Consider the following 24908-nt stretch of genomic DNA (forward strand, 5'->3'; position numbering starts at 1 on the left):
TCTAACACAGTTTTTTCTAGAGCTGTGGCTGAGAGGCCCTGGAGCCAGTTCACAGGGTCCATAGCCAGGACCAAAGTCTGTATGCCTATTACCCAACACACAGGTGGGTGAGACTTTTCTCAGGACCCTTGGCTTATGGTGCTGGATCCCACAGCTCCCACACAGGCACTTCTGTCTGTTGATGGATGCTAAATTATTGTCGTTGAGGGGGGAGGACAAAAACAAGGGAAATCTTATTTCCCCATGAGGCTGCTATTACTCCTCCAGAGTATCTTCTTTTAATCTATATTTCTTGCATTATTGAGATTGTGCACTTCTTTTTTTTTTTTCTAATATATTTCTTCTTTGGTCACGATCATGTCCTTTGCCCATTTTTCTTTGGAGGTGATAGCATTTTTTTTTTCCTTTTAAAATTCTTTAGATAGTAAGGATAGCAATTGTTTGCAATAAATATGGCAAATACTACCCCCAGCTTGTGTCTTTTTTATCAAAACAGAATAAGAGTTGTTATATTTTTTAAAGTGCAGAAATATTAAAATCCTGTAAGAGCCCTTTATAAGAGCAAGGCAAAATATTTGACGTACATCAGAGTATACACTTCACAACTGCACATCCTGGGCTCTACCCCAACCCCTAGAATTCTGCAGTGATGTGTGTGGTTGGTTTGAGAGCCACCATAATGTAGAAGCACAAGAACCAGCAGGATCACATCCACAAAGAATGAAGACTGGTGGTTCAGCAGGACCCACTGTGAAAAGACATGTGCAATGGGAATTATTTACACTATTTAACCATTCTCACAAAAATTAATGGAAGTTTTTAAAGAAGTCTTTCAAATGCAGAAATAATCTTTAATATTCCAACTGGGAGATGATGTATTTACAAGCATTTTAGACAAGATGACTCTGGTCATGGGGCGCCTGGGTGGCTCAGTCGTTAAGCGCCTGCCTTCGGCTCAGGTCATGATCCCAGGGTCCTGGGATCGAGCCCCACATCAGGCTCCCTGCTCGGCGGAGAGCCTGCTTCTCCCTCTCCCACTCCCCCTGCTTATGTTCCCTCTCTCACTGTGTCTCTCTCTGTCAAATAAATAAATAAAATCTTTAAAAAAAAAAAAAAGATGACTCTGGTCATATAAAAGTTTAGTTTTATTATAGCACTTTATGCAAACATTCAGTACTTTTTGCCACTTCTATAATCTTTCAGCAAGGCAGTAAGTTACAAATAAGAAAATGTAAACAAAAACTATACAATTTATTAACAAAGTCTACTTTGAATTATTCTATAAGTTTTATAATGCAATTAACACCAGTATTTTATTCCATTTGATAATGTTTCTTTTGGTTCCTTTAATTATAAAATCTGAAGACTCTGACCTTGGTGAAATAATCTTCGGTTGTGGCAGGAAATGTTAAACAGGTAATTCTACAGAGTTTTTCCAGTAAGCGCTCACTTTTTAACTTTGATTAAATGCCATGTTTTAACACAAATATTAGAAAATATTTAACAGCTCCTATGGTCACAGTTCACTAGCGCTTTGCTCCCGCCTGGACACTGACCATGGAAAAATAGATGCCTTTCTGAGCCAGCAGCTGTTGATGCGTGCCATGCTCCTTGACCTTGCCGTTCTGAAACACCACTATTAAGTCTGCGTTCTGGATGGTGGACAGGCGGTGAGCGATCACGATGCAGGTGCGGCCTTCTCTGGCTTTGTCCAGGGCTTCTTGCACAACCTGAGCAATAACCACATAAATTAATTCTGATAAAAACTGTCCTCTCCCTTCCTCCTCCATAATAAGGCCCACAATCTTCCAACAATAGGTCCTTCCTTAATGACGGGATCAGTGAAATATCACAGAATTCACAAAGCAAAGAATTTGTCGTATTGGAAGATAAGGGAATCCTAGTCTGGATTAGTTCTGAGGCAGGAGTCATCTACTCTTGAAGTTATGACAATAAATACAGTCTGTGCAATCATTTGAAGACATTTACTGGTGTGCCCACCCACACAACATCCTTCAGAGCCACCCTCTGGTCCAGCTCTATAGCAAATCCAGGGAGACTGAGCACAGGCTGAACACAGGCTCCTTGAATTTTGGGATTTTAGTAAAGAATTAATTTGTCTTTCAGATACCTGAATAGTCAACTTTTTCTCCAATTGAAAATGATTACTAATATTTATCTTAAGGTAGAGTCAGCTTTTATAGTGTATTAACCTCCCACTTCTTTAGAGTTGGAGATGCCACTGGTAGAAATGGGAAAGTGGCCTCCTGAACATGGCGTCTTTGGTCAATACAAACTGATCCAAGGCTATTTTTTGGAGCCTGAGTGCTCTAAGACTGATTTTCCTTATTTTGTCTTAGGTCTCCTGAATAACAGCTACAGAAAGTGCCCACATTCTGCGGAAAGCTGATGTAAGTAACAACATATCTGGGCTGAATTTTGTTCTCTACTGTGGAAGACAGAAGCATTTAAGGACAACCAATTCAAGGGTGATGAATCCAATTTAAATGCTTACCTTTTCACTCTCTGTATCCAGAGCTGATGTAGCTTCATCCAAAAGCAAAATATGAGGCTGTCGAACAAGGGCACGAGCTATGGCAATGCGCTGCTTCTGGCCCCCAGAGAGCTGGGTTCCTTTGTCTCCTACTCTGGTGTTATATTTCTGTGAATAGGGTTTTGTTATTATGAAACAGAGAACTGATAATCCTAAAAAAGAGTTTGCTCACAGAAAATAGGATGACTACGTCCATAAACAGACAAATTTTGGTTCAGAAGCTACGAATGGGCTCATAGAGGCTTAAACATCAAAAATGTAGCTCTAAATGGCAGGTCTGATCTCTCTTCTTGAAAATAGACATTTGGGGGGGCACCCGGGTGGCTCAGTCCATTAAGCATCTGCCTTCAGCTCAGGTCATGATCCTGGGGTCCTGGGATCGAGCCCCATGTTGGGCTCCCTGCTAAGGGGGGAGTCTGCTTGTCCCTCTCCCTCTGTTCCTGCTCCTGCTGGTGCTCTCACATGTACTCTCTTTCTCTCTCTCTCTCTCTCAAATAAATAAAAATCTTTAAAAAAATTTTTTAAAAAAATAAAATAAACATTTTGGTCTGAGAGCTATGTTTTAGTGTAAACAAGTCAATATCTTTATGAGGAAGAATACTGTTACAATGTTAGTCTCTTCCAGTCTTCTGGTTTCATTACATTTGGGACAAGTTTGGTTCGAGGAAGGAAATAGGACTTGAACGGGCTATGCAATAAATGAAGCTCATTTTACTTACAACCAGCAGGTGGTGCTCTCTATACTGAAGTCAGGAAGGGAAGCCATTTCTTGGGATGCTAGCTAGCCTTCGGGTATCTGTTTTTATAAATCTCTAAGACTTCAAAAATTTTAATGGATGCTAAGGAATTCCATCTTGATATCTAACTTTAAAAGCTAAAATCTCCTTTTTTAATTTTTTGATTTTAGAGTTCTCCCAAAGTTCTTCACATATTGTGTCCCACAGTAGATAATTGTCATTAACTACTCAATAGGATGACAGGGACAGGAGTTAAAAGGATATGAAGGGGAGAGCAGGAACAAGACGTGACAGCAGGTGTAACCTAGAGAACAATACTATCATCATTTTCAGCCCCTTGCCAGGCTGGAATTTTAGTCAAATCATGGGCTCTGATTCTGACCCCCAGAGTTTCACTTAAAAATTTATGTTCTATATAGGATTGCCTATTTTTATTGGCTATATCTGGTTGCCCTAGTTCAATAGCAGTCAGACTGAGATCTGCACCTGCAGGTGGAGTCCCAGGACCCCAGGGCCGCAGGTGCCTCAGGAGGCAGGAGCACTGTGTGTCCCATGTGAGGGCAGGGGTTCCCAGGCTGCACTGAGACCATATGATCCTCTTGCAGCAGGTAAAGGCAGGGCTGTAACCCTGAAGGAAGTCAGTAACCAGAATGGCTTCCTGCAGGGTGAGCTAAATTCTAGTAGGAATCGCTCAGGTAAAGAAGTGGGTCCTTGGTCAGAAAACAGGGCTCAAGACCGGGGGCCCAGAAAGGCTGGGTCCCTGTGGCAGACAAATGAATGCCAGAGGGGCAAGGTATATTTAATAAGCAAGTTAATATTTACTCTCTGTGTTTGTCTTTGTTAACCCCTAGCCCAGTGGTGCTCACACTGCAGCCTGGTATCTGGGCTGTTAAAACACAGATTGCTAGACTCTACCTCCAACGTTTTTGATCCCCCAGGTTCTAATGTGATGGTTCAGGCCCATACTTTGAGATCATTAGTAAAGGGATTGAAGCTTTATCTTTCAAGTTTTCTAGCCTTGGGAAAGACCGATTATCCACAGCTGGGCAAGAGGGTTAAATGGAGGGGAAAGGAACAATTCCTCCTCCTGGGGGTCTATGATGTAGTGGCAGCAGTTATCAGAAGAAGAGCCTCAAGAAAAGGAAGTTTGGGAAAGAGTTAGGGCCAGCTGGTATCACCATCCTTCCCCATAAGGAAATTGCCTTCCCTGCTGGTTTGAGGCTACTGAGCTTTATTTTTGAGGAGTGTTTCCTTATTATAAAGAAACTAACTGGTGATAATAGGAGGGTGTATAGACAAGCCAGGTCAAGGTGACTTCAAAATGCAGCACCTAAGGGGCTTAAGAGAGGGCAAGAGGTTCCTTTTATCTAATTTCCCAGGAAGAATTCAGGGGGCATCATGGACAACCGCTCAGGGAGCCCCAAGGAAGGTTTTGAGAATCAGCCCTATAAGCAGAGCTTGGGGGCCATGAAATGTGCAATGATGAGAGATTACATAATACCACACTCACTCCAAGGGCTCGGCTCTATTGAGGGAGAGCCTTCTTTCTGACATGGGTTCAGTTCCCCAGCCTGGCCCGACTCCACAGAGGTAGGTTTGCAGCTTGGGAGAGAGCAGCAAGGAGGCAGGAGGAAGGTCAGGAGAGAAATGGGGGTGGAGGAGCTGGTGCCTGCTTCTGTGGGTGCTGTACTTAGGCTCAGAGGGAAAGGCTTCCTCCAAATATGCCCTCTTTGGTCAGGCCTGCTCACAGGGGGAGCCAGTCGGGTGATCATGCAAACACGGTATCAAATGGGGATAGGAAGTACAGCGAGATGGAGCCAGTCGGGTGATCATGCAAACACGGTATCAAATGGGGATAGGAAGTACAGCGAGATGGAGCCAGTCGGGTGATCATGCAAACACGGTATCAAATGGGGATAGGAAGTACAGCGAGATGGAGCCAGTCGGGTGATCATGCAAACACGGTATCAAATGGGGATAGGAAGTACAGCGAGATGGAGCCAGTCGGGTGATCATGCAAACACGGTATCAAATGGGGATAGGAAGTACAGCGAGATGGAGCCAGTCGGGTGATCATGCAAACACGGTATCAAATGGGGATAGGAAGTACAGCGAGATGGAGCCAGTCGGGTGATCATGCAAACACGGTATCAAATGGGGATAGGAAGTACAGCGAGATGGAGCCAGTCGGGTGATCATGCAAACACGGTATCAAATGGGGATAGGAAGTACAGCGAGATGGAGCCAGTCGGGTGATCATGCAAACACGGTATCAAATGGGGATAGGAAGTACAGCGAGATGGAGCCAGTCGGGTGATCATGCAAACACGGTATCAAATGGGGATAGGAAGTACAGCGAGATGGAGCCAGTCGGGTGATCATGCAAACACGGTATCAAATGGGGATAGGAAGTACAGCGAGATGGAGCCAGTCGGGTGATCATGCAAACACGGTATCAAATGGGGATAGGAAGTACAGCGAGACGGAGCCAGTCGGGTGATCATGCAAACACGGTATCAAATGGGGATAGGAAGTACAGCGAGACGGAGCCAGTCGGGTGATCATGCAAACACGGTATCAAATGGGGATAGGAAGTACAGCGAGACGGAGCCAGTCGGGTGATCATGCAAACACGGTATCAAATGGGGATAGGAAGTACAGCGAGACGGAGCCAGTCGGGTGATCATGCAAACACGGTATCAAATGGGGATAGGAAGTACAGCGAGATGGAGCCAGTCGGGTGATCATGCAAACACGGTATCAAATGGGGATAGGAAGTACAGCGAGACGTTGTATACAGGTGTGCATTTCGGTTGCTCACTTCTCTTCACCTTTGGAAAACCAGCCCTTTAGAAATCAAAGTGCAGGCCAGGGAGGTTGCCACAGGCTCTTGGGCTCCTAATTTGGAGGAAGACTTACATCAGGGAGTGTCTCGATGAAGGGGTGTATGTTGGCCTCCTTGGCCGCCCGCACGATCTCTTCCTGTGACACGACCCGGCTGTTGTCTCCGTAGGCAATGTTCTCCGCAATGCTGCAGTCGAACAGGATGGGCTCCTGGGACACAATGCCCAGGTGTGCGCGGAGCCATTGGACATTCAGGTGTTTTATCTCTTTGCCATCAATTAGCTGAAAACGAGAGTACATAGGTAACTTCAGGACCGGCACATTTTTAATTTAGCAACATCAGCATCGTTATCTCGTACACTAAAATTGTCAAGTTACCATGGGACAACATTTTTGTTGTTCTGTTGAGTTTGGGTTGTCAAAGTCAACTGAACAAGGTCATAATTGTATGCTCTGATGAACTGTCATGCTCCTTCTGTTTTAACCCTGGTTTCCGATATATGCATGTGGTAATCAGGATAATGCCCCCACCCCCAAGATACCCATATTCTAATCCATGAAACCTCTGAGTGCTACATCCCATGGCAAAGGGAGTTAAGGTATAAGGTTGCTCATCAGCTGATCTCAAAATAAGATGATCTTGGATGATCCAGGTGGGCCCAGTGTAATCATGAGGGTCCTTCACTGTGCAAGAGAGAGGCAGGACAGTGTCAGAGCGGTGCAATATGACCAAGACTCAATGAGCCATTGTTGGCTTCAAGGAAGGGGCCCGGAGCTAGAGGAAGAGAACGGTCCCCTAGAGCCTGCAGAAGGAACACCGCCCTGGTGGCACTTTAACGTTAGCCTGGTGAAATCCATTCTAGACATCTGGCTTCCAGAATTTGTAAGATAATAAGTTTGTACGGTTTTATACCATGAAATTTGCCGGCATCCTTCTTCTTACATATCAGTTTTTCACAAGAAAAGTAGCTGAGATTAGACTGGAAATCAGTAACTACTGTGAGCACATAGTAGGTTTGCAGGTCGGGTTTCTAAGAACCAGGTTTTGGACGAATGGGATGGAGCAGTTAAATGGAAAACAAGTGTGGGAAAGTGGTGCCTGTATCTCCATGTAGTTGCTGATCTTGGGGAAATGAATTAATGTCTCTGACAGCTTCTTTGTGGGTAAAATGGGAATTATGATAATAATTCCTAAACTCATAGAACTGAGGCCTGCATGAGATCATGTCTAGACCCCACTCAGCACAGTGCTGGGCACTAGGTATGTGCTCCAAGACTGCCACAGATTGGTAACTCTGTGTCGCTGTCATTAAAACTACAGTGGCTGGACGCAGGCTGGGCGGCCGAAATGATGGACAGACATCTACAATGTTGGGCCAACGGAATAGGAAGGAGAAGCTGCCTCTTCTCTAATGACCTGGCTCCTGGGGTTACCCTGCAGGAGCCTGGGGAGTGCTCCTTCTAGCCTTGCTCGGATGCACATAAGTCTGCCCAAAAGATCTACTTTGCAAGAGAACTGGTATTCAAGTGAGAGAGCTACTCATCCCCTCTGAAGAAGCAAGTGACTCAGCTTCAGGCTTTTCCCATAGTGCTGGTGAGTGTCTACCGTGCTATATATACTCTCTGGATCCCATGTGCCCAGCTGGGTGTCCCCGGGAGACAGCTAGCCAGGGGTAAGGTACAGTCTTTGCCATGGGAACATAGCTTCTGTTTGTAAAGCTGGTAAGCGCAGGGATAGGAAACACAGTCACGACCTTATTAGTACCCAGCCCAGTTGCCATGGAGACTCTTTCAGCATCTATGTTCTAGGCTTCCTTACAGTGTTAAGTGAAGGTGGGAAGTAGAGGGTGGAGAGAGGCAGTAAAAACCAGACAAGAATGTGGCAAAACAGCAGATCTTGTGAGGTGGAACACTGTACTTGAGAAATGGAAAGTTCAGGGAAGGAGTAGCATAATTTTCTCCAAGCTTATGCTCCTGGGAGGCAAACAGACACTGCGTAACTAATATGATTAGACAAATGTGAAGGATCCCATCACGTTTTAATGAGTTTCTCTATCACGCTGAATACAGTAACACTCTTGGCCCTCCTCATGCCCACATGATGCACTGGAATTGCAAATACTTAAAGCCTGTGCTAGCTGAAGCATCCTTTCTGTAGAGAAAACATGTTTAGAAGCCTAAATGTAAAAGACACCAATGCAGAGGTTCTTTGGCTGAGGCATGGGTGATGGTCTGAGGGAAGACCAAGGATATTTGGGGAATTGGTGAACACTGTTCAAAAGATACTGACCTAAATAAAACTTAACCAGAAAAGTAAACACCTTGGTAATAATAAGGTAAAACCAGGTTAAATGACTAGCTATCTCTATCTTAGATCGTTAAATGCACTGCTGCCTTCATTAGCACAATCAAATGTTAAAAATATGTATTATTCTGCTCTACGTATTTACTCTGAAATCATGATTACAGATAAATTATTGAGCACTGACTACATTATAGGTCCAGTGATAAGCATGTCTCATGCATTCTCTTGTTTAATCTTCACAACAACTCTAGTGAGGTAGCTGTGTCTTTTCTTGTTTTCTTAAGATTTATTTATTTATTTTAGAGAGCGAGAGTGTGTGTGGTGAGTGGGGGGAGGGGCAGAGGGAGAGAAACCCAAGCAGACTCCCCGCTAAGCGACCCTGGGGCTCCATCTCACAACCCATGAGATCCTGACCTGAACTGAAACCAAGAGTCAGACGCTTAACTGACTGAGCCACCCAGGCGTCCCTGGGGTAGGTGTGGTTTTAATCTCCATTTTACAGATTCAAAAATGAGCAAAGTTAAGTAACTTACACAAGATCACACAGTAACCAGGGGAGCTAGGATTGAATTTATACAGTATAGGTTGGGTTTTGGTAACACAAGTGCCTTATAATTGAAAAATACTCTCTGTCCTCCCTCACAGAGGAATGCCCCATGTTAGCTCAGGGGCCCACCTGGTAATACCCAGACTATGACAACAGGACTTCTGCATGCGATAGACTGGAGGGGAGAGAGGAAAGGTCGGGGAAGACTTAGATCAGAGGCGATTTAACAGGAAGGTAATGAAGTTTGGCTTCAAGGGTCCTGAACTGCAGGTAACTGCTGACAGCTGAACTGTGTTCCGGGGGAGGGAGGCCAGGCTGACGTCAGGGTGCTCTTCCAGGTGAGTATTTATGTATCAGCCTAAAAAGGAAAGGGACCTGAGGGACACTGGGGTGGCTCAGTCGGCTAAGCGTCTGCCTTTGGCTCAGGTCATGATCCCAGGGTCCGGGCTCCTTGCTCAGCAGGGAGTCTGCTTCTCCCTCTCCGCCAACTCATGCTCTCTCTTGTGCTCACTCTCTCTCCCACTCAAATAAATAAATGTATAAATGAGAAAAGGGACCTGAATCTTTAAGGTTTCAATATTTTGTTGTGATTTGTTTTGTTAGAAGTAAATATTCACTTTTGTGCCTAATTTTACATTCATAATTTTGTATTTTTTTAAGTAGAGTCCCTAGAAACCTATAACCTGCAGGCCCCACAAAACTTGGAATGCCCCCTCTGTACAACTCAGCAGCTTCACTTTTCAACACTCTCCACAATTTAACCTACACCTTTCAAATTTATCAGTTCCGTGGTTCTCAAACGATGGCTGGCATCAGAATCCATCTGGGAAAATTGTAAAAATTAACAGGCCAGATCCTGACAGAGTGGAATGAGCCAGGGTGGCTGTGTTCTTTAGTCGTTCCAAGAACCACAGCTCCAGTCAGTATGTCTCAAAGTATCATTCAAGGCCCACTGATGCTCATGAGGACGTCCTGACCTCAGGGTCCCATCTTTCTTCAGTTACTATGAGCGATCATGCTCAGATCCACACTCAGTTTTACATGGCAACAAGAACTAATTACTAGTCACCTACTAACTGGGTTATTAAGGGGTACTAATTGATAGTCATAAACAAAACCTGGCACGTTTACTCGTGCTTCTTAAGGACACTTCCGCTAAGAATGCTGGCTGCTATGACCACTTGGCAGTACTTCAAAGCTCTAGCACAAATAAATGTACAGGAGCAGGTAACAGTGTTCCTACAATAGACAAGGACACGTTGTTTTCCTTGCGTTTTCAGTACCGTCTTGAGACGGTTATTGCCCTGTGCACTCCGCATTCATTTCCATATTCTTCTCTGTCTACCCTTCCACATACAAAGGGAGTGGAAGGCTAAAGACTATTTCCCAGATTCCCTTCTGGTTCTGGAAGTAACCGTGGTTCTACCAGCGAGATGCACTGTGCAAAATCTGGAAGGCAGAGGCTGATTCTCTTTAGTAGCAGTGCTAAACTAACACATGTGACTATGAGTGCAGTGGCGAGGTCATGAGATTTTTTTTTTTTTTTTGCTCTTCCTAAATAGGTTATAATTTAAAAGTTTAAGAATCACAACTCTCATTAAATCTGCTATTTCAGCCAAAATAGGCTATAAGGACATTGGGAGCAAATCAACTATCAACCACAGCTCACATTATCTCTCTTTCTTTTTTTTTTTCCACTTCAAATTTATTTATTCTTTTTTTAGTATTTATTTTTTAAATTTTTTAAAATTTTTTAAAAATTTAAATTCAATTAATTAACATATAATGTATTATTGGTTTCAGAGGTAGAGGTCAGTGATTCATCAGTCTTATATAATACCCAGTGCTCATTATATCACGTGTCCTCCTTAATGCCCACCACTCAGTTACCCCATCCCCCCACCCACCTCCTCTCCAGCAACCCTCAGTTTGTCTCTTGCATCAAATGACATCCTCCTGACTGCTCACTCTTTCACTCTCAGGCAACCAGCTCTACTTATCCCTTAAGAGCCAGCTCTAGGCCTATCTTCTTTTATGTAACTCATGGAAGTATATGCCCCATCTCTTCAGGTAAAGTCTTGGAGTGCAGACATCATAACCTATAATTCATTAGAGCTCAACATTTAATACACTGCTTACTCAACATCTGTGAAGGGCCATAATCAGTGTCTGAGAGCTAACATTTCCTTCTGCAATTACTTCTTTTGTCTCTTCTTTAGAGTCCTCTGTTCAAACTTTAACAGCACAACTGAAGCATAAAATCAGAATTCACAGAAAATATAAAATAAGAAAGTAAAAATAAGTGATAAAACTTATGTAGCTGTTAAGAAACAGACCGAACAGAATACAATAAAGAAATATTTATGACTAAGCGTGACTGAATTTAAAAAGAGCCCTGGACTATAGGTTGAAAGCTCTATTTTCATGAAAGTCATTAATGCAAGTGGGGCCCATATGGAGCTGGGGCATCAATATGACTACAGAAGAGGTGTCCATTCTGTTTGCCCATGACATTCTAGTAGTTAATTTTTTTTTTCTTAGAAAGGGAAGCGTGGGGAGGGGCAGAGGGAGAGCAAGAGAGAGAATCTTAAGCAGGCTTCATGCCCAGTACGGAGCCCAATGTGGGGCTTGATCTCATGACCCTGACATCATGACCTGCCCCAAAATCAAGACTCGGGACATTTAACCAACTCAGCCACCCAGGCCCCCTTGTCGTTAAATATTTTTAATAGCACCTCTGAGTACAACCAATAACTACATAACTACATAATAAAAATTTCTTCTATTCCTTCCTAATTTGATTCTTTTCCTATTTCTTGTAGCCATTTAAACTTTCACCACTCCCTTCATGACTCCTATCTCATCTCAGGACCTAAGATAGTCCCTGACAGGCATTCAGTAAATGTTTGTTGAATGTTGAACAAATATACGTGACCCTTCATTTATTCTTTTAGTTCATGAAAGGAAAGGGAATCCCTCTATATTCTTTATCTGCTCCCTAAATTTGTTGATCTCGCTTTTTTTTTTCCTTAGAAGGTGTTTCAATACCCTCTCTTAATGATTTTATCGCATCCTCAGCCATAAAAATGTTCCAGATTTCCCCCTCCTGAACCTCTCCCCTGGACTCTGCCTCCTCACTCACACTGCTGTTCTTGATAGTCATTCTTTCACCTTTGATCTTCTAGATAGTCTGCACTCAATCTCCACTTCCCCTTCCTGCCGTGCCTCAGCCACACTAAACTCATTCCACCACCACCCCACTTACTGAGAATACTTTAAAATGTCACAAGTAGCCCATTCCTTGCCAAATCCTATCATGTCTTTTCAGGCTTCATCTTCCTACCTGTCCACAGCATCTGTCATTGCTGACTACCCTCTCCTTCTTGAAACAGTCCCCATCCTTGGCTCCCACCTTACTTGTCTCTCTTAGCACCTCTCCCCCTCCTCTATCTTTCTGGCTTCTTACATTTTTTGCTAGATCTTCTCATGTAAGCAGGAACCTAGCCAAGGGAAGGGAGAGGGGTGATAAAAAGGCTGCTCGTGAAGGAGGGTGGAGGGGCAGTTTGAGAGAGGCTGGAGAAGCTGCCTGGGAAAGACACAGCTTGGAGTCCATAGGTAGGATGTCAGACTTTAAGTGAGACTGTTGTTTAAAGGTTGGGAAAACTATGGCTTAGAGTCAAGAATTAAATACATTAAATATAATTAGATGATGAAAAAGTTAAAATGAGGTAAGAAACCGTGCTCACCACTGTACCAGCCAAGGGGTCATAGAACCGCTCCAGGAGCTGGACCACCGTGCTCTTCCCACAGCCGCTGCTACCCACCAGAGCCAGCGTCTGGCCCTTCTTCACCTCGAGGCTCAGCCCCTGAAGCACGGGGATGTCTGGCCGAGTGGGATAGTTGAACACGACCTCATTAAATGTCACGTTTCCTTCCAACGTATTCTAAGATCAGAACAGTAACAAAAAGATGATTATTGCAATCCCGAAAACTCACTGTACAGAGAACCCCCTCTACCACTAGGTATCCAAAGACAGTGAACTTTTATCACAATTAGGCTGCATTTGGAACTGCTGGAATGCAATCCATAAGATCTAAAAGAGTCAGTGTTTTTATAGCATGTATTGTTAATACAACACAGATATGCTAACTCAAATATGTTCCCCAAGAATACAGTAACCTACACATAATAAAACCTGATAAACAGGATTTGCTTATAAATTGGGCAGTATTACCTATCTCCTTAGTAGCCTTGTTATACAAAAGTACTGGATGTTAACATACATGATTAGCATTTATTAAAATGACCTCGTGATCTAGGAGGTTTCTTTTTATTCCCAGCAGATAAAAAAACCCCACAGATTTTATTAAATTTCCTCTTAGAATACTTCCACTCATCCGTTAGGAGTGTATCTTATCGTCAAAACATCAAACTCACCGGCTGGAGGCCTCCTGTGCTGTAGCTGTCAATCAGAGGGGTTTTTTCAATGATCATGATGACGTGGGCTGCTGAGACTTTGGCTTTGGCGTAGTCAGGAGCAAATGAACTGACCTGCCCCACCGCCATGGCACCAAAGACGATAGCTGAGAATACCCTGCAAAAACACAGACAAAGCATGTGCAGAGTTAGGAGCATAATGCTAGACAGCTGACAGTTCTACAACCACAGGGCATTGCCTCACACAACGGAAAACAGAAGTTAAAAAATAAAACAAACCGTTGTCCTCATACAGTTCACGTCAGTGTAATACATTGTAAAATGGCCCCATTTTTCATCTGTTTCTCTCTCCTCGCCTTCTCGTAATGTGACTTGGCAGCTCCTCTGTTTAAGAAGGGGAATTCGTTTTCCTAGCCTTTGAATCTGGCTTGCTGTGGCCAACAGGATGTGGTGGGAGTGACTGATGCCAGTTTGAAGCCTGTGACTCGGGGGGCTTTGTGTGCCTTCACTCCCCGGCACCACCACAAGCCCAGCTAGCCTGCTAGAGGACAAGGCACAGATGGAGGCAAGCTGTGTGAGCTCCAGCCAACTGGCTTGTAGTCCACCGCACACACGAGTGAGCCTAGTAAAGATCTGCTGTGTCCAACCCAGCACAGCAGAACTGCCCAGCTGACCCACAGACTTGTGGGCAAATATGAATGTTTATTATTGTGTGTCACTGGGCCTTCATGTTGGTTGTTATGCAGTGTGATTGTGGCAGTCAATAATGGATGGGGGCATTTGCGACAACGTGGACAGACGTAGAGGATATTAAGCTAAGTGGAATAAGTCAGATTGAAAAAGACAAATGCAGGGCGCCTGGGTGGCTCAGATGGTTAAGTGTCTGCCTTCAGCTCAGGTCGTGGTCTCAGGGTCCTGGGATTGAGCCCCCATCAGGCTCCCTGCTCGGCGGGAAGCCTGCTTCTCCCTCTGCCTCTACTGCTCCCCCTGATTGTACTCTCTTGCTGTTCTGTTGAATAAATAAATAAAATCTTAAAAAAAAAGACAAATGCCATATGAATTCACTCATGTGGAATCTAAAAATATAAATGAATAAACAAAGAGCAGAATCAGACCTATAAATCAAAGAACAAACTGATGGTTGCCAGAGGGGAAGGGGGTAGGAGTGGGTGAGCAAAATGGGTGAAGGGGAGTGGGAGAGACAGGCTTCCAGTTAGGGAATGAATAAATCATGAGAATAAAAGGTACAGCATAGGGAATCCAGTCAATGATATTATAATAGCCTTGTATGGTAAGGAATGGTAGTTGAACTTGTGGTGAGCATATCATAATGTATAGAGAAGCTGAATCACTATGTTGCACACCTGAAACACACCTGAAACACTATGTTGCACACCTAATGCAACATTGTGTGTCAACTATTAAAAAAAATAACAGATATGGGCAGTGGTGCTGAAATTACCTGGGGTTCTTAGGAAACATGGGAGCTGTACAGCAAAGAGTGAGCTCCTTAGAGAGACAGGTATCATGCTCCTCGCAAGATGCAATCCACATGCTTAACCTATGACATGAGAATCATAGCAGCTTAAAGCTGGGAAGGACTCTACAGGGTATCAAGTCCAGTTCTCAATGTTTGTTCCCTGGGCAACTTCCCCTAAGTCAGCTTCCATCCTTTGTTTTAGGAAGTAGCAAGTTTGATTAAGTCTATTATTAACAAGTTCTTTTTCAAATGGAAGAAAAGTGTACATCCTTTTGCATAATCCAGCCCTTATCTGGAATATTGTCAAAAAGGCCCTTTGCTTCTTTGGTAAATCCTTTCCCTCTCAACATTCCAGTTGCTCTCCTCTGGACACATTTCTCAATATGCCTTTTTATTATTTTATTTTTAATATTTTTTTCCTTTCCAAGTTTTTATTTAAAATCCAGGTAGTTAACATAACACTCCCGAACAACACCCGGTGCTCATCGGGACAAGTGAGCTCCTTAATCCCCATCATTGAATTCACCCATTCCCCCCCCAACCTCCCCTCAGGCAACCACCAGTTTGTTCTCTGTAGTTAAGAGTGTTTCTTGGGGGGCGCCTGGGTGGCTCAGTCATTAAGTGTCTGCCTTCGGCTCAGGTCATGATCCCAGGGTCCTGGGATTGAGCCCTACATCGGTGTCCCTGCTCCACGGGAAGCCTGCTTCTGTTCCCTCTCTGGCTATCTCTCTCTCTGTCAAATAAATAAAATCTTTAAAAAAAAAAAAAAAAAGAGTGTTTCTTGGTTTGCCTTTCTTTTTCCCCCCCTATGTTCATTTGTTTTGTTTCTTAAATTCCACGGATGAGTGAAGTCATATGGTATTTGTCTTTCTCTGACTTTTTTCTTCGCTTAACATTTTACTGTCTGGCTCCATCCATGTCGTTGCAAATGGCAAGATTTCATTCTTTTTTATGGCTGAGTAATATTCCGTTGTGTGTGTGTGTACAGTGGGCCTGGAACTAACATAGTACTTGGTAACCCTCCCAGAAGAATACTGTGAGCCCATCACATCCTCTCCCCTGGACTCTAGAAAATTATACAAATGGTTTATCTCCAACTTGTCATCATTTACTCTTGTGAGATCTTTTAAAAATGGACTACTCTTCAGACAGGTCTCTCCTTTCCTTCACTTGGAAGATTGATTTTCTCAATCTAAATGCCCATGTGTCAGCAACTTTCATCAGTTCAATGCCTTACCTTGAAGTAAAGCAATATATCAAATAATTATCTAATCGAAGCCCCAATGACAATGATGCCTAGTTTTGATCTTTTGGTCCAAGTCATAAATAGTTCCTGCATATCATTTGTCAGACAGAGGTATTAGGTAGAAATTTTAAATCCTCTGTTGAGGTCGTCCTGAGCAAACTATAATGCATGCACAAGCAAACGTCTCAATAGAATGGAAACATTACACTAACACCTTAGATTAGCCAGGCTGAGATGATTCTGGTTTAAATGTAAAACTGTACTACCACTAATGATGGTATGCTATCAAAGGGCAGAGTCTCACCCATCACAAAACCTAGATGCTCAGAAAGGTTATACATACTTTTCACTACCCAACTGCACATTTGAGTACTTCAGAAGTATAATTAAGTTCAGGTCTGTCTTCCCCTGAAGTACAATTTTCTGCATTCATAGCAAGGGAACAGAAATCCCAGTCTAGCTTTTCCTTTGTCATTTCTGAATTTCGTCAGCTCTTACCTTCTAGTTGCTCTTCTTGTATCAAGGAAAGCGAATTTATCCTAGAACCTCCCAGGGCTTGCAGAACTCAGTGTCCCACACCTGTTCTTTAGCTGCTCTGTTCAGAGACTTCTTTAAAAAGAGCCAGGCCCTTGGTGCAGGGTTAGGCTTCTTCCCAAATGCCAAAACCTCCTGGAAACCTCTCACTGATTCACTACCCCACTGAGCCACAGATTCAGAAAGGCCAAATGTATGAGTCAGCACTGGGGAGAGGGGCAGTCATTGATTCCGCAAAAGAAATGGGGTACTTCCGTGATAATACACAGAGACTCCGGCAAAATTCCACCTTCTGATTCACCAAAATCTCTTTATGAAGCTTTACAGTAAGGTTTTCTATCCAGGCATGAAGCATGTTCACCTCAGTTTTATTTCTAGAGTTCAACTGCCAATATTAACCCAGTACTTACAACAGAACATCCGAAAAGTTCATGAATCTATTTGCCACCAGGTAGGCACCAAACCGGAAGCAGCCAGCGTAGGAAAAATACATCATTGCCTGGGTGATGGAAAATGAGATCCCGAAGATGTGCGCTTTCCTCAAAGAGTTTCTGGAAAGGAGACGTTAATGAAACTTACCTGACTTTCATCGCTCAACCCTTAAAACATAACATTTGCTAGATCAGCAGTGGGGCGTGGCAGACAAAAATGGGTTCAGTTTCCAAAAACGTTAAGTTTGGTCCTCACTTTCCTACTTGTGAAAATTTAGGAAACTTCCTAATAGAGGATTAACTATACCTCAAAGTGTTGAGGTAAAGTTAAAATAAGCCAAGGAAAACATGAAGAGCCTGTTAGGGGTTCATAAATGGAAGTTCCTTCCCTTTCCCCCCACTTTGCACATACAAAATATATGCACTCTAGAGTCAACGTTCATTCAGTACACATTTACCTAACACCTACAAGCTGCAGGGACCATGCTTGGTGACACAGAGCAATCACTCATATTCTTGTCTTTGGGGACCCACCAGTCAAGTTGCCTGTAATTATGCAGTGAAGGTACCCTATAAATAACATGTTAGGGAAAGAAAGGAGGACACACTGAACTCTCTGGGGGAGTGAGAGAAGGCATCACAAAGGCGTCAATGTTGGTGGATTTTCTGAGCCACCTGACCTGGGTGATGCAGAGGTAAGAGCAGGCTGGTGAGTGGGCAGCCCTGTGGGCCTCCTACCTCTGCCTCAACCACGTCAACTCCATTTCCATCTGTTTCATATATTGGGATTTCAAATGAAAAGATCTTCAGAAAAAAAGACTCCTATTTTAAAAAAATGTTTGAAAACCCATCAACCAAGTCCAGCTCTCTCCTTTTACTATATAAGAAACTGAGACTCAGAGAGGTTGGGCTTACTTTTTAGAACTGTCACTGGATAAGTGCATTAAAGGAAATACGGAAGTTCTCCACTAGAGAAGCCTCAAGAGAGAAAGGAAAGGCATACTCAAGGAGCACCACCTCCTCTGCCCCGGCCCCACAGATGCATCACATTTCAGGTTCCATAGAGAACTCAGCCCCACTGAGAGCAAATAATCGGGTCATTACCCAAACTTGGCATCAGAGAGTCATTGTCTGTCTATCCTCTCCCCCTCTGTTTCCCATCAGTTGCCTGCTGTTACAGGATCTACCTCGGAGAGGTCAGGGTCTTGTGATTTCTCTCCTGGATAATTACGAGGGCTTCCCAGTTGGTCCCCTTCTAGTAGCTTCTCCACTTGTTCCCTACCTTCTGGCCAAAGTAACCTTTCTGAAAACAAATCTGATGACTGATAAGCCTCCCCACACTCCCCTCCCACTCTTCAGTGGTTATTACCTGTATGGTACTTGCAAACTCTGTGCATACATGTATTCAAACTTCTGCTCCCGGGTCAAAGAAACAACAGTTCGGAAGTTTTCGATTGCTTCAGTAGCAATCTGTAACAAAGAGCCCCCAGGCACAAAGGTGAATGAATAGTGGTGATCAGTGTGAATTCCATAAAAGAGATTAATAAAATTAATTTTATTATTACGTATCATTTATTATGACCTATGGGCTTCTTCACTGAAACTAATTTATCAAATCAAATTTTAGATCTGGAAAGAAGATTGGCGAATTCAGTCTCCTCTTTATAGAGAGAGAAGCTAAGGCTTAAACAGATGGGGACACTTAGCTAAAGCCACATTGCTTTCTTTATAGGGGCAAAATTCACCTGAGAACTCAGTATTTTACATTTATCACAGTGCTCTTTCTTCTATGACAGTCACATTTTAGGTTTATGATTATTTTACATATATTTTAAATGTGATGCTTATATTTTTCTCTTTATAATTATTATTCATGACAACTGAGGAATATTTGGAAAATACTGAAAAGATAAAAAAGGCAAATAAAAAGCTCCATATATGTGTATCTTATATATTAGCTTATATATATATTTTTTCTAAGCATATATGTACTTAACAAAATTGGGACCAAATTCTCTTTTTGGCTTTTACATCATTATTTTTTACCTTAATAAATATCAAGAGCATTTTCCAAGGTCATTAAATATACATTAATAATGAGATGTTTAATGGGCCACACAATATCCCAGCTAGTTAAGCATTCCTTTACAGTTGAACAAGGTTTTCCATTCTCTTCCTATTAAAAATAATGCTGTGATAAACATCCTTACACATAAACCTTTGTCCAAAGTAAATTATTTTCTTGAGAGAAGTTCTTAAAGTGAAATTACGAGGTCAAAGGGGATAAACGAATTCTTAAGAAACGTGGCACATATCATCCATTTGTTTTCCAGAAAGTTTCTCTCATTCAGTTATTGTTTTAATTGAATGCAACTTCCAACAAGTCTTTGTAATTAGGACAAATATATCCTCTTGGAGTCTGGGCAAAGGGCTGTGGAAAACATGAAAACTTCCAGTGCACAAAATGAGATTTCAGCTTGCATCAGCCATGGGACTTTGAAATATCTCTCTGTGTCTTGGTCTCCTCATATGTAAAATGAGGGGGATGGACAAGAGGGTCTTGAAGTCCCTTTTAACTCTGTAATTCTAAGAGAAATAACTTTTAAAACTGTAAGTCTAAATTATAAATCAGTGAGTAAGGGAAATCACTCTTCTATGAAGATGTTCTTCCTTTCTCTGGTCTGTACACTGGTCAGAATGGATTTTTTTTCTTTTTCTTTTTTTTTAGAGCTGGGAGAGAGGCAGAGGGAGAGGGAGAGAGTCTTAAGCAGGCTCCACACCCAGCGCAGAGCCTATCATGGGGCTTGATCTCACGGCCCTGAGATCAAGATCTGAGCCGAAATCAAGAGTCAGATGTTTTAACAGACTGAGCCACCCAAGTGCCCCATGTTTAGAAGTGACTCTAATAAGGACACATTCATTTACAGTTGAATGATTTACAGCTTAAAAATCATAAACATGAAACCTCACTTATTTCTTACTAAATCCTATACAAACTACCTAACTTCAAAGAGAAAAGCAAATATTTGATACAACATAAGTCAGTTTTAAAGAGTAATGCAAAGAGCTATTAGAAGAAAAACAATAATACCATGTACTTAAAAACAAAAACTTATTTAAAAAATAAAGTTAAAAATATCATACTCTGACCCGACTAGGCCAAGAATATTGACCTATGTTTACCATAAACTACTGACAAAGATAGGAAAATGTCCAGATTCAATTCATGTTAAAATACTTTATAAAAATCTGTACACACTATGAAAATAATATACATTCATTTTAGAAAATCCTAAAAGTACAGAACAAAAAGAGGAACAGTACAGAACAGTACAGAATAAAAAGAGGAACAAATTTGCCTCCAGTCAAACCCGCACACAATCCTTGTTCAGACCCATGTTAGAAATATTTTCAGTGATAATGCTCCAAACAAACGGAAATGTTCTTTGCATTAGTAAGGAAATTCAACCAATTATAACAAAGTCTGCTGAAAAACAGATTTTACTGTAAATTTCAATGTGGTTTCTAAGAAATATTTTCTGTGCACCATTTTCTAAGGCAAGTGTGTTTTGTTTGTGATTTGGTCTGTAAATGTGATCACTTCGTAGAGGGTGTAAACAGCCCAATACAAGTGAGTTTATGAGTCACAGACCTCGCATAGTGAGTAAAACAATATAGTAATCACTTCACAACCATCTTTATCTTGCCTCATGATGAAGCAATTAGGAAAAGGCTTAATTAGTACTCTGCATCCTCACAGCTTCATTTTCTCCAAGAGTTTTAAATAGAAACTCAGTAACCACTATGAGGAGAACTTTTTTTTTTTTTAAAGATTTATTTATTTATTTTAGAGAGAGACAGAGCCAGGGGAGGGGCAGAGGGAGAGGGAGAATCTCAAGCAGACTCCCCAGCACAGAGCCTGACTTGGGGCTCCAACTTCACGACCCACGAGATCACAACTTATGAGATCATCACCTGAGCCGAAACCAAGACTCGTACGCTCAACAGACTGAGCCATCCAGGTGCTCCAAGGAAAGAGAACTTCTAATATGAGAAGAATAAATAGCATTGAGTTTTTTTCAGTAGCCATCATAAGCTAAATAATTTTGAAGAAAAATTATATATATATATATATATATATTTTTTTTTTTTTTTTTTTTTTTTCTAGGAAGAAAAAAAAACCCTCCTCGCACTTCTCTCCCTATCCTCAAATTAACTGAAGTTTGATTATGGCTTTTATGTCTGAAAAGGAAAAAGCATCTATTTTATTAAGATATTCACTAGTCAATAATAATGTGACGGAAATCTACAGAGCACAGGCAGGGTAGAGGTTATGAGCAGGCTGCCACCACACAATCTTGCTCTGGAATCCTGGGCCTGCTCTGTCCCTGTAAGGGCAAACCAACAGACACAGTCCTTTCCCTATGGAGCTTTTGTCTTAGTAGGGAAGACAGTCCACTAATCAATAAACAAAGAAATAGAGAAACATCAAGTGCTGAGAAGTGTCATGAATTAATTCAAGAGTCAGGAAAGGCCTCTCCAAAGATGTCATAATGCTGAGATCTGAATAATATAAAGGAACCAGCCATCGGAAGATCAGAGGGAGCCAGCTTGGAACATTCCAGGAACTGAAAGGTGGCCCATGAGGCCAGAGCGGAGTGGGCATGGGAGAGAGTCGTGAAAGATGCTTTCATAGAAGTTGTCAGAGGGGGCTGGGTCAGGCAGAGTCTTATAAACCAGGGTAAAATGTTGATCTTCTTCCAAGTGTGATCAGTCAGAAGCCACTGGAGAGTTTTAAGTTGGTAACCAGTTAGCGTGATCTTATTTGTGTTTGTAAGAGATCAGTGTGACTTCTGTGAGAAGAATGTAGAAAGTGGGTAGACAAGAAAGGAAGGAGTGGAAGCAAGGAGATCAGTTAGAACTATTGCTGTGTGATTTGGGCAAGTTACCTGACTTCTCTGAACTGTGGGTTTTATCATCTAATAAGAAGAATTCAAAGGAGTGATTAAGAGTATCAAATGAGAAAATGCATGCAGAGCTCCTCACATGATGCCTGGCATATAATAAATACTTAGTGGTAACCTGGGAATGGGGAGTTTTGGAAGGCAGCTATGCTCACCACTATACCACCAATGCAGACGTTGGAATGGGGAGTTTTGGGAGTTGATTTTCAAAACTACATGGACCGGACGGTCCTGCAACCACCACTTTCCCTACCTGCTTTTGCCAGTCTCATGAAACACCACTGAGAGCATTTATCTCACCTCCGACCTTTGCTCAGTGAACCTGCCACATTCGCACATACCCATGTCCATCTGCACCACTTCCTTGCCACCCTGGGACAGAACTCCAAGAGTCTTAAATCTGATGGGCCACCTCAGAAGTGCTAACCTGTGATGTCTAATGAATTATCTTATAACTGAGTATCTTGATCACCTTCTTCCTCTAAACAACCTGAGGCTCCTCTCTGGGACATTCTGAACCCCTCAGGAAATGATGAAACTACTAAATATTAATACATTTTCTTTTTATACATTTTGTCCTAGATTTTTCCATCTTCTCCTCACATGAAAAGTCAACACCACAGGTAGAAAAAACAAGACAGTAGGGTATGAAATGAAGTGATTGGTCACAGAACATGTTCCCTGACAGGGGCCGATGTGACAGGGGCCAACCCACAACCTGATGCCTGCTGAAGCTCGAGACTGGGCCTCTGATAGCCTGAAGGGAAGCCTCACATGAGGTCTTTCTCCCATAGACACTAGTTAGGAAGCACTAAAACTGGTCCAAAGGAATTCAGGAAGGAATTCTAAGGAAACAGGATAAAAAGTCTGAGGAGATGTCTGGGAGGTAGAAGACAAAGTGTCAGTGGTGATGATCAGCCTCCATGAAGAAGTACCCTCTTCATCATTCTTTATTCTCTGGTGCGGCGCCTGGTCCCAAAACAAAGTACTTCAGACACATGGCCTAGAGAGCCAGAGCCACTGGATCTTTCTGGGTCCCTGCCCCAACTCTTAGGAACCTTGGAGGGTCCACTAATAGATGTATCCCTACCCAGTTTTGGGGGTCGGTCATGCTCTGACCACTTGTATTTCCGCAATGATACAAACCATGTGCTATCGGATTTGTTTGGCCATCAGCAGACCTCCCTGTTTCTTCACAGAGGCACAACTTTGGATCCTGGTTCTGAGGCTTATCAGCTCTAAGGCACTGTGGCCATGACCCACCTGTGCCTCAGCTTCGGCTGAAAAAGGAACTAATAATAGAGCCTACCTCTTAGGGTCACAATGAGGAGTAAAACATTGTGGAGGAAACAAGGTAAATGCCATACAAGTATTTGTTTAAAAACAACAACAAATAAACAAGTATGTAGGAAGAGAAGGAGGAGGAGGAGGAGGAGGAGAAGAAGAAGAAAAAGTAGTAGTAGCAGCACTATCCATTATAGAGTAAAGATAAACAGAAATAAGATGCCAGCAGGGGGCATGATAAAAAGGAAGGAATGCTAATAATTTAAGCCTGATAGAATTAATACCTTTAGGACTTTTCCACATTTTTTAAAAAGATTTTATTTATTTATTTGCTAGAAAGAGACACAGCGAGAGAGGGAACACAAGCAGGGGGAGTGAGAGAGGGAGAAGCAGGCTTCCCGCTGAGCAGGGAGCCCGATGTGGGGCTCGATCCCAGGGTCCTGGGATCATGACCTGAGCCGAAGGCAGACGCTTAACAACTGAGTCTCCCAGGCACCTGGACTTTTCCATATTTTAATTCCCCCTCAACATATGTAATTAAATGGGGCTGCTTTCCTCAATAAAAGAATGGATTTCAGCTTGCTTGAGGGGAAGAAAGAGAGAGGGAGGGTGTGGGAGAGAGGGCGTAAAGGAAGAGCATGAAGACGATGGTTTGAAATGAGAAAAGCCTAATAAAATTAGTTGTCAGCCTGTGAGCCTCAGAATTTGTCTGGCTCCTTTTCTTCAGTTTCCAATCTTCTTCCAGTGCAATGAGACTGCTTTGAGGAATGGTTATAAAAACATTCTCCAAGCATAGTAAGTAGTAACAGAACAACACTGATTAGAATATTTTACTCTATTAGATCAGCAGTTGTATTTAGGTTGACTCACCTTCCCAGCACCTTCCAGTTCTTTCTTATCTTTCAGTGCTTGTCCAGACAACATTTTCATTTCAACAACTCCTGCTATTGCAATGATGGGTACAATTGCTAAGAGCAAAAGTGTTAATTGCCAGCCATAGATTAAGGATATAATAATGCCTGTCCCAAGATTTGCTATATTCTGGGTAATTACAGCCAGCCTGGAACCTATAGCCTACAAAAAAAGACACAAAACAAATTAGAGAAACAATTTCATATTCTCTTTAAAACCCATGCCTGTATTTTCTTTAGGATTATGACAATTCAGCTTCATGAAATTCTATTAATTATCTTCTCAGTTACAAAATAAAAATGAAAGGTTTGCTTATAAGTTTATTTGGTTTCTAAAATGAAGATTTCCATGACTTCAGAGCAAATACTGAAAGAAGAAGATCAATAATTCAGAGTTAAATTACATATTTCTATCTCTTCTAATTTGTTTTTTCTAAGGAGGCTCCATGCCAGTGTGGGGCTTGAACTCACGACCCTGAGATCAAGACCTGAGCTGATATCAAGAGGCGGACATTTAGCCAAATGAGCCACCCAGGCATCCCTCTCTTCTAATTTTTAATACCAAGAAAATTTTCATTAATCAATGAAACCATGATCACTAAAGCAAGCTCTTCAAATCAACAAGACAAAATT

General features: G+C 42.4%; 1 protein-coding gene across 3 annotated transcripts in view; it reads right to left on the minus strand.

The window, feature by feature from the left end:
- Positions 1–1127: 1127 nt before the first annotated feature.
- The window catches only part of ABCB1 (ATP binding cassette subfamily B member 1), a 118960-nt gene continuing 95179 nt past the window's right edge, over positions 1128–24908 (minus strand). For all 3 annotated transcript variants that reach the window (XM_078059206.1, XM_078059205.1, XM_078059207.1), the window contains 8 exons: positions 24235–24438; positions 18486–18586; positions 17096–17236; positions 13426–13582; positions 12734–12931; positions 6211–6417; positions 2516–2662; positions 1128–1730 (listed from right to left, as the gene is read on the minus strand). In XM_078059206.1, the coding sequence (XP_077915332.1) occupies positions 1527–1730; positions 2516–2662; positions 6211–6417; positions 12734–12931; positions 13426–13582; positions 17096–17236; positions 18486–18586; positions 24235–24438 (1359 nt within the window). In that variant the 3' untranslated portion in view covers positions 1128–1526. The remainder of the gene's footprint in view (positions 1731–2515; positions 2663–6210; positions 6418–12733; positions 12932–13425; positions 13583–17095; positions 17237–18485; positions 18587–24234; positions 24439–24908) is intronic.

The sequence above is a fragment of the Halichoerus grypus genome, chromosome 12 (genome assembly GCF_964656455.1).
Source record: "Halichoerus grypus chromosome 12, mHalGry1.hap1.1, whole genome shotgun sequence".
In the NCBI taxonomy this organism is placed as follows: domain Eukaryota; kingdom Metazoa; phylum Chordata; class Mammalia; order Carnivora; family Phocidae; genus Halichoerus; species Halichoerus grypus.